The sequence below is a fragment of the Haliotis cracherodii genome, unplaced genomic scaffold (assembly GCF_022045235.1).
Source record: "Haliotis cracherodii isolate W230 unplaced genomic scaffold, xgHalCrac1.p SCAF_18, whole genome shotgun sequence".
Classification (NCBI taxonomy): Eukaryota; Metazoa; Mollusca; class Gastropoda; order Lepetellida; family Haliotidae; genus Haliotis; species Haliotis cracherodii.
Window position 1 is genome coordinate 9,574,630 of NW_027266273.1, and position 10,514 is coordinate 9,585,143.

The window sequence follows — 10,514 nt, forward strand, 5'->3', positions numbered from 1 at the left end:
ATACCAAATTACGTTAAAAGATGGCACTTATTTTTACCCTGTCTGGCCCTCGACATTAAGGGTGTGGTCAATTTAAACCACTCTATGGTCGGCTTGGAGTTAGTATTCGGTTTCTGAGTGGGGTATTCATGTTAAACTGCTGCATGGTATTTCAGTGAGCTAGCATTATAAATCAGCATCAGTCCCGACAAGTACAAGCAGCCACCCACACACATACACGTGCATGCACGGCGCTATATTAGTGCAATAATCTTGGACGTGACGTTAAACCCCATTTCAACTCACCTTTCTTACATCATCCTTTTTGCCATTCCCAAAATCAAACTGTAGCATATACTACCTTCCTTACAGTGACGACAGTGATCACCTGCACCTCTGATAGTGATTTACCTGAATGAAGGTACCTTGGGACCGCCTCAGGATGAACATAGCCCGGTATGCCCCCATGTTCTGTGCCCTCATAGTGTCCGTGGTGCTCCTGTACATAGCTTCCAGGACGAGGCCGAGGCAACCAATGTTTCTGGATCAACAAGACAGGGTCGGACTCAAGTCCAACGTTCAGGTATGTGAAGCATGACATCCCCTTAAGTAAAGTGTTTGTCTCTGTCTGATGTGTCTCATGAGTTTTTGTCAATGAGTGAGTGAGTGAGTTGGGTTTAACGCCGCTTTTAACATTATTCCAGTTATATCGCGGCGTGTCAGCTTAATGTGGGAGGAAAGCCCGAAGTGATGCAGGTCTCAGACGTTTACCACTTCGGTGAAACCCACGGTGCTGACAAACCTAGAAACATAATCGGGGCGAACCGGGATTCGAACCCACAATCATAGGTTTCTGGCGTGCCGAAGGGACGCAACTCTGCACAGCGAATCGCGGCGCCTTAGACGACTGGGCCACCCGTGCCCCTTTTGTCAATGAGCAACGGACACATCACTCTCAGAGCGATGTCATATCCGTGGCAATTGGTCCCCTGTATCCCAAGCTAACGTTAGGGGATCGGTCGGGTGGTTTCGGTGACATGGCTGATTGGGTGCCCCGTGTTTCGTTGCCCATGCTCCAATCACTGGTTGTATTGATATAGATCGAATATTACTGGATACGGCGTAAAACAACATTCGTCTTAGAATTATGTTATGCTTGTGTTTGCATATTTTGTGACTAAAGAGAAATTCATCTTAAACGTGTATAATACATGTTGAAAGATTTTGCTATTTTACTCGTTCGCAAAATTCAATTATAAAGTACCCGTCGAATACCACAAGATGTATTGGTTACCAACTATGAGTACACCCATCTTGTCCTGGTGTATTACACGTTGTATCATTTGCAGGAGGGAACAAAAGAGAAGAAGTCCCTCCCAGAGCCAGCGTTAGGTACCGGGGAGGGCGTGGCCGCCCATCCCATCCCCTTGGAGGACGAGCTCCGTACCATGACCAACAAACAACTGGCAACTCTTTATAACGAGTAGGTTTTTACCGTTATAACCTGTTTGTGTTATAACGAATATGTTTAATAAATATGAAAAATAATTCATAAAACATTTCACATTGAATACGAGGTGTTAAACACTGCATTAACTGGATGATTGTACTTAATCATTACACATGTATAAAGGTTGTTTTGATATCAGCACTGTCATTGCGTATCGGTTGCTCTGTACAAGCAACTGACGTAGCGCACAAGCGTTGGTTGTTTGTTTGTTGCTTAACGCCGCACTCAGCAATATTTCAGCTATATGACGGCGGTCTGTAAATAATCGAGTCTGGACCAAACAATCCAGTGATTGATATCATGAGCATCGATCCACGCAATTGGGAACGATGACATGTATCAACCAAGTCAGCGAGAATGACCACCCGATCCCGTTTGTCGCCTTTTACGACAATCATAGTCGCCTTTTACGGCAAGCATGGGTTGCTGAAGACCTATTCTACTCCGGAATCTTCACGAGTCTGCGCACAAGCGGGCCGTTTTGGATATAACTAATAACCTACATGTACAGCATTCAACATATGGCATGTATCATACAGTATAATAAACATCGCATTTCGTATTTGAATTATGTCAACCATCGAACACGGTTGACGTCCTTTTCATGTCATAGGGTTCTTTAACGAACAGTTATCTAACCAACGTTATGTGGTGTTTCATTGCTGTTATAGCAAGTCCACATGTTGTGCTGTATTTTGGTTATGAAAGCAATATCAACGTGTTGTGCTGTATTTCAGTTATCTGACCAACGTGCAAGTGTTGTGTCGGGACAAGATAAGGATGGGCAACATTCACGGCGGCGGCTGGGACGTCTGTGTGGACGGACATTACAAGCTGAAGAAAGACAACTGCATCGTCTACTCATTCGGGTTAGTTTTGTAGTTTTGATATTAAAAGAAAAACAAAATTTCCTTTCATTTATGATAGATGAAAATTATCATATCTAATTTGATCACTGTTCATAAAAATTCAACACTCTCACGTTTTATTTTATTCTTACAGCATTGACAACGACTTCAGCTTTGACGATGACGTCGCTGACACCTTCGGCTGTGAAGTGCATGCTTTTGATCCCAGGTGAGAGTCGACACTAGCCACCGAAACCTCAGAGAATATAAATATGACTCCTGGTTAAACCATGCGGTATGCGACCCGTGAAGATTATGGGGTAGATTAGGTCTTCAGCAACCCATGCTTGCCGTTAAAGACGACTGTGCTTGTCGTAAAAGGCGACTAACGGGATCGGGTGGTCATTCTCGCTGACTTGGTTGATACATGTCATCGGTCCCAATTGCGTGGATCGATGCTCATGATATTAATCACTGGATGGTCTTGTCCATACTCGATTATTTACAGACCGCCGTCATAGAGTTGGAATATTGCTGAGTGCGGCGTTAAACAACAAACCAACCAACCAACCAACAATGCGGTATGCATAAACCTTTAAGCGAGTGTATAAGGGTGTACGGGGCCACAATAAATAGGCTTTACACATTACACCCAGAGGGGCGGTCGGGTAGCCTAGTGGTTAAAGCGTTCGCTCGTCACGCCGAAGACCCGGGTTCGATTCCCGACATGGGTACAATGTGTGAAGCCCATTTCTGGTGTTCCCCGCCATGATATTGCTGGAATATTGCTAAAAGCGGCGTAAAACCACACTCACTCACTCACTCACTCATTACACCCAGGCGAGGTATCAAACCCGGGCCTTCGGTCTGACGATCGAAAGCATTAACCACTTGGCTACCGCACCATTATTTTAATGGAGACATATTGACAGTTTCAAATAATCACAAAGTATTACCTTGGTGGATGGTTCTCTCTAACTCTGTTACTCTGAGACATCCGCGCTGTTGTATTCACGTCATGGCGGTGACCAGACACAACAAATTATGTTTATTACCCGACAGTGTCTCTCAGTCATTATGTGATTAAAACCGCATCCAATATTACAGCATGAATAAGGACGACCACCAAAGGGGAAAGCTGATCAACTTTCACAACCTTGGACTGGCGGACATCAATGGTAACGGCAAGAGTAGTTGGCCAATGAAGACACTCCCGGTCATCAGACAAGACAACGGACACGCTGAGGTAGGACTGTAGACATTGATGAACAAATTTACTGAGAGGTACGGCCAATGCCTCCCTTGTACCGCTTCACTTGTGGTGGACAGTAGAGAATGTTATTGGCGGATTTAATGCAGCCCCAAAAGTGTCCCCCAAAAATATTTCATAAAAAGTATTTGCTATTTATGAGATTCCCATTTGAAAAAAAAGCGCCCAGTTGAAGTTAAACATGTTTTACTGCGAAATGAAGTCATGTATTTGTACAATTGAAAATATGATACAATAACAACAGGAAATAAACAAATATATAGTTTCTTCACTTCTATATTTCTTCGTTTCCAGAAAGATATTGACTACGTAAAGATTGACATCGAAGACTCCGAATGGGGAGCTTTGAGATACGCTTTCAAAACCGATGCCCTCAAAGGTATAAAGCAGCTGTCGTTGGAGTTCCACATATTTGGTAAAGAGGAGGTGTCTAGGTACATCGCCCGGCTGAACGTCCTCCGGGAGTTGTACAACCAGGGCTACAGGATATTCTGGACACACAACAACGTGGTCTATCCCGCCTGCAGGTTCACATCTATCTTCGACGGCAGACAGAGAACCAGATGTCATGAAGTTTACTTCCTCAAGTGGGTTTAAAGTTCGCCACGATCATAGAAGCCTATAGACAGGAGTGTCATGAAGTCTACTTCCTCAAGTGGGTTTAAAGTTCGCCACGATCATAGAAGCCTTCAGACAGGAGTGTCATGAAGTCTACATCCGAAAGTGGGTGGATTAGATATCGCCACGATTCATTCACGATCAACCAGTTTGAGTTGCATTTGTATATCTGATTTCATTGCTTTTACCCAATTCACAATATTCACCATGTTGTGCTTCGAACCAACGGTAACACTTAAGTCTATGGACCATGGCTGTTTATGGAATCACTTGTGTGTATATATTGTAAATAGTGCCCATCTATCCGTGTTAATATTGTACATAGTTCATGTCATTGCTGTATTTAATTCATTTCCATTCGAATAAATTATATATATTCTACAAATGCCAACAGTGTTCTATTGTGAAGGAAGCGTACCAGGCACCATGTGTTTATTCTTTTGACGTACCATTAGTCAATTCAGTCGACTCCAGTCATGAAGTGCTGGGTCGCCTTGTGGTTAAAGGGGGCACGGGTGGCCCAGTCGTCTAAGGCGCTGCGATTCGCTGTGCAGAGATGCGTTCCTTGGGCACGCCATACATCCTGGTTCGCCCCGATTATGTTTCTAGGTTTGTCAGCACCATACCCGTGCTCGTGGGTTTCACCGAAGTGATAAACGTCTGAGGACTGCATCACTTCGGGATTTCCTCAACATTAAGCTTTACACGCCGCGTTATAACTTGAATACTGTAAAAAGCGGCGTTTAACCCAACTCACTCACTAGTGCTAAAAGCGTTTGCTCGTCACGCTGAAGACCCGGATTCGATTTCTCACATGGATACAATGTTTAGAGCCCATGTCTGGTGTACTCGCCGTGATATTGCTTGAATAGTACTAAAACCTCACCATGGTGTAAAACCATACTCTGGCACGTGTGGACAGTGTTGCGCGCGGTTCTGTTACATTATTTCTACAACGTTATATCATACTGAGACAGAAATAAACCATTCACAACATGAGGCTGATACGTATCTTGGGATAAACAAATCCTTAGATTTTTCCTGAACATGACCAAAATCACCTTACAAACTTCGAATATTACACCCAGTATGTACCTTGATGGTATAGCCGGCTCTCTACCGATCTAGAGTGAATAAAGGCGACTATGCTTGTGTCAAAAGGCGACTAACGGGATCGGGTGGTCAGGCTTGCTGACTAAGTTGAAGCATGTCATCGATCCCATTTACGTGGATCGATGCTCATGTTATCAATAACTGGATTGTCTGGTCGATTATTTACAGACGGCCGTCGTATTGCTGGAATATTGCTGATTGTGGCGTTAAACAACAAAGAAAGAATGAATAAATCACCTGTAAAAAACTTAATAATAATATTTCCTTCAAATATTAACTTACTTGATAACGTATTATACGAACGAAGAATGACTAAATCAACTTTGGCATTATCATCTTGGCTTGCAGGTTTGAGACCGCGTTCAAGATTGTTGCACTTATATATCAACGTGCATGCATGTGTGTGTGTATGTGTGTGTGTGTGTGTGTGTGTGTGTGTGTGTGTGTGTGTGTGTGTGGCTGCTTGTACTAGTCCGGACTGATGCCGATTTATAGTGCCAGCTCACTGTGATACCATGCCACAGTTTAACATGAATACCTTACTCCGAAACAGCATTCTGACTACGTGCCGACCAGTCCTGGTTTAGCCCTTTAGTGCCGGGAGCCAGACAGGGTTACAACAAGTACCATCTTTTAACGTCTTTTCGTATGACGAGGTCGGGGATCGAACCCCGGACCTTCGCTCTCCGGGCGGACGCTCTACCATAAGACCACGGAGGCTGTGAGATTATGTTGTTTAACGACGGTCAGCAATTCGAGAATGGACCAGGCAAACCAGTGACAGAGGTACGACGGTGACAGTGTGCATGTGCGTGCGTGCGTGTGTGTGTGCGTGCGTGCGTGCGTGTGTCTCTGTGTGTGTGTTGCTGTCTGTACTAGTCCGGACTAATGCCGATTTAATGGTGCTAGCCCGCTGAAATACCACGCCTCAGTGTAACATGAATACCCCGCTCAGACAGTCCTGGTTTTAGTCCTTCAACCCCGAACGCCAGGCAGGTTCACAAGTTCGAACTTTTATCGCCTTTTGTATTACGCGACCGGGGATCGAACCCCAACCTTCCGCACTCCGGGCGGACGCTCTATCACTAGACCCACCCGATGGTTTGCCACACAATTCTTTGTGTAGTCATTCAATAACTAAACAACAACATGTTGTGTCTACTCATGCGTCAGGCATAACATTAGTTCTGCTTGAGAATGACTGTTTAATGTGCAATGCCATCTTAACAAGTGTTGATACCTTTGATATGCTGCATGTATATTGTTTGTGCGAACACTTGTTGAAAATACAAACACGATACTGTTGTCAGCAGACACACGTCACAAATAAGCGATGATATGCATGATGAATTGTAATTACCATTTTATAAGCCACCCTCTTTATCTCCAGGGTTCGCATTTCGTTACGCCTGCAGAAGCCCTTGTGTCTATTCCTGTTGTTCTCACGATCTCAAATTACCAGCCCTTGATTTTCATTAACTAATTTGATTCGGTGTGCCACTCAGTCTGACGAGCCAATCAGAATGTGAGTAACAAACCAGCCTTAATGTTTGGTTTGAGTCAACAACATGTCGGCCAGTTCCATTGGTTACCACAGAGTTTGCGGGAAATTCAACATTGAAAAACTGACTGACACGCAAAAGAAAAGCATTACTCTTTTTTAGGTTAAGGATGTCTTCATGTCCTCCTCCCTTGCATATTTTTTTTTCTCGGCGTTTGATTGGTCGGTGAAAGGTAAATGACACTCAAGAGCAGGTAATTTGAAATCGTGATGAATCCAAAATTTTGTGAAGTTTTATTGAAATACGAGACCTGGCGATAGAATTAACGTGCCGAATGTGTTTCCATTTGGAGAGTTCAAGGTGAAAGAGCAACAAGGTCGGGACGAATTTGCAAGTCTGAATTCATTTCCTCCACAATAACTAACTCACATGTAAATGGTTTTACCCAGCCAACAATAATGCTGCAGCATTTTGTGCGTATTTGTCAAGGGTAGCATCCAAGTCTTTGGAGTGTGGTTGTTTGTAAACTGTTTTTTTCCCATACAAATTTAAATCACCGTGTGGTTGTGACCCCGATTGAGAGAAAATCTGAATATATCGCATCGACATTGAAATAAGCAAATGTCTTCATGGAAAGAAAATCACAAAAGCAATACGAGAAATTCAAGACATGTTTTCGACAACTATCACTGTCTGTTAATATTCGCCGTTTTACATAAACAGACGGGATACGCCAAAGTATGGGTGTGAAATGCCTAAACATACATGTAGTATGCATTTGACATTGTATTCAGAGTATAAACTACAAAGACGTTCACCTTGATTGATCTTTGTTATTTAATTTAACAGATTTGTTGAACGTAAGTGTATATATGTAGTTTTACTATATATGTAATTTTACTATATATGCACTTTCATTAATTCAATGTATATCAAGAATTACAACTTCCCGCTTCTGAATTGTATCCAAATATGATGGATTCCCTCCTCTCTCTCTGTGTCCTGCCCTACAACTAGCACCCGTCAGTTACACAAAATGTGTTTTAATCCCAACCCTCTCGGGGGCACGGGTGGCCCAGTCGTCTAAGGCGCCGCGATTCGTTCTGCAGAGTTGCGTCCCTTGGGCACGCCAGAAACCTATGATTGTGGGGTCGAATCCCGGTTCGCCCCGATTATGTTTCTAGGTTTGTCAGCACCATACCTGTGCTCGTGGGTTTCACCGAAGTGGTAAACGTCTGAGACCTGCATCACTTCGGGCTTTCCTCCCACATTAAGCTGACATCCCGTGATATAACTGTAATAATGTTAAAAGCGGCGTTAAACCCCCCTCACTCACTCACTCACTCACTCACCCACTCAAACTCACCCATCCACCCACTCACCCACTCACCCACCCAACCCTCTCACTGAAAAAGTCAAACCACTACAGAAAATGAACAATTTCTCTAAAACATGAAATGAACATTTTTATTACAGTGAAACCCCTTGTATCCGGTCGATAGCGTCCGATAAAAACATCCGGATTAACCGGTTCTGCATACAGACTAATGCTACCATGTATACATACAGACATGCCTGACAGTAATTGTCCATAAGGTGAGGTGTTCGTGTAAAGGGATGCTTCACTGTGTATGTACTGCTCAAAAGTAGTTAAAGGGGCGGTCGGGTTGCCTAGTGGTTAAAGCGTTCGCTCGTCAAGCCGAAGACCCGGATTCGATTCCCGACATGGGTATAATGTGTGAAGTCACCCGCCGTGATATTGCTGGAATATTGCAAAAAGCGTCGTAAAACCAACCTCACTCACTCACCCAAAAGTAGTTAAATAACATCCCATTCTTTCAAATTGCTGAATTGAAATAATCCTGTGTTATTTAACTTCTTTCGAGTACAACTAATAGTTCTGCTCATATTTTCATCAGGCTCTTTTTCCTGTGTAAACAGGTCTGAACTAACGATGCTTCACCGTGTATATTCTATTCAAAAGAACACCCGATTTTTCATATTGCTGTATTGCAATATGAAAGAATCGTGAGTTCTGTAACCCCTTTCGAGAAGTATAAATCTTAGAAGTGATCGATCTGCTCATATTTTCATTTGGCTCTCTTTGTGCCAGATGGTTGAGCATAAATACTGGCACAAAATATAATACGAATTAAATTAATATCTGCGTTATTCAATTCCTGTAGGCACAGATGTAGCATTTGCTTTTGTTTGTTTGTTAATTGTTAGGAATATTCCAGCTACATGATGGCGACCTGTAAGTCCAGCGAAGATCCGGGTTAGAAATGGACTTCAGCAACCCATGCTTGCCATTAGAGGCGACCAACAGCATCGGGTGGTCAGCCTGGTGACTTGGTTGATGCTTGTCATCGTATCCCAATTGTGTAAGATCGATGCGCATGATGTCAACCAATGCATTGTCTGGTCCAGACTCGATTATTGACAGACCACCGACATATAGCTGGAATATTGCTGAGGGCGGCGTTAAACAAATACAAACAAACAAACAAACAAACAAATTAACGGGTCTGGACTTGACAAAACGAGTGATAAATATTGTGGGTAACCTCACACACCATCGGGATTTATTTAGAGTAAAAATATGTGATAACATACCGTTAATTCACACACGATATCGCTGAAATTAATGTTAACAATATTGTTTACAGAATGAGATTTTGAAAAAGAATTAATGAAACGGATTACAAAACCATAAGTCAAGATATACAATGAACACTTTTATGACCATATAGTGTAGTAAAAAAGATTAAATGGCGTACTTTGGTACGGTGTTATCTTTTTCTTAACCAACTCATCAAAAATATAACGTACCAAAGTAGCTTTGATATTTTATCAGCAAGGTGTCGCAAGACTTTTCAGTTCATAGATGCAGTTGAGGCTATTCTTAGCCTCTCGCAATAATTTCATGGCCCAAAACAGTCCAGATTTACGTTATCCAGGTGAAATTGCCTTTGAAGAGTGGCGTATCACTTTTATCTAATCCTGATGAGTTTTATTACTATGTGTTTTAAAGACTAAGCTGCAATGAACTGATAAGTGCAACGAACGGATTATATCAGCTGTTGTGATAAGAGACGTGACTGGAGTAATTGCACCACAGCGATGCCGCGGGTGCACTCGCCCACGGGCAACGAGCTGCACATCACGTGACTGTGATAGCACTACCTTGTGTAAGTATAAAGAGGCCAAGAAGAGATGGACGTCATTCAAGGTGAGAGTGGTCAGATGATAAACTTGACCAGTGGAATACTGTGGCGTGAGTGCTGTTGAAGTCAGATCTAACGAAATCAGGTAAGGCAGGCATCTGCTGTAGGATTATGTGTATTTACATGGGTTTTGAAAAGACCGATACTCGCTGTCCTGTTTAGGGCAAACACGGGTTCATTTCCGGGCCGCTGTAAAATAGAGAAATGTTGCTGATTGAGGCGTTTAATAACATTCACCCACTGGTGAATGAACATGTGCACAAAAGGCCTCATGGCAATGTCAAAACACTTTAAACAGTAAACCATGCGTACCAACATCGTATATATTTTGTTCTAAAATCGACTTCCTTGCAATACCCACAATCAAATTTCTACATATACTATCTTTCTTACAGGCCATAAAGTAACGATAGTGATCACCTGCACCTCTGACAGTGATTTACCTGT

At 42.9% G+C, this 10,514-nt stretch overlaps 1 protein-coding gene across 1 annotated transcript; it reads left to right on the forward strand.

Annotated features, from left to right (window-relative positions):
• Nucleotides 1–394: 394 nt before the first annotated feature.
• Nucleotides 395–4,204, forward strand: LOC139465239 (probable methyltransferase-like protein 24). Its single transcript, XM_071246913.1, has 6 exons — nucleotides 395–562; nucleotides 1,329–1,462; nucleotides 2,227–2,358; nucleotides 2,492–2,566; nucleotides 3,445–3,583; nucleotides 3,902–4,204. Exons 1-6 carry the CDS (start codon nucleotides 395–397, stop codon nucleotides 4,202–4,204), a joined length of 951 nt encoding a protein of 316 aa, XP_071103014.1.
• The last annotated feature ends 6,310 nt before the right edge of the window (nucleotides 4,205–10,514 follow it).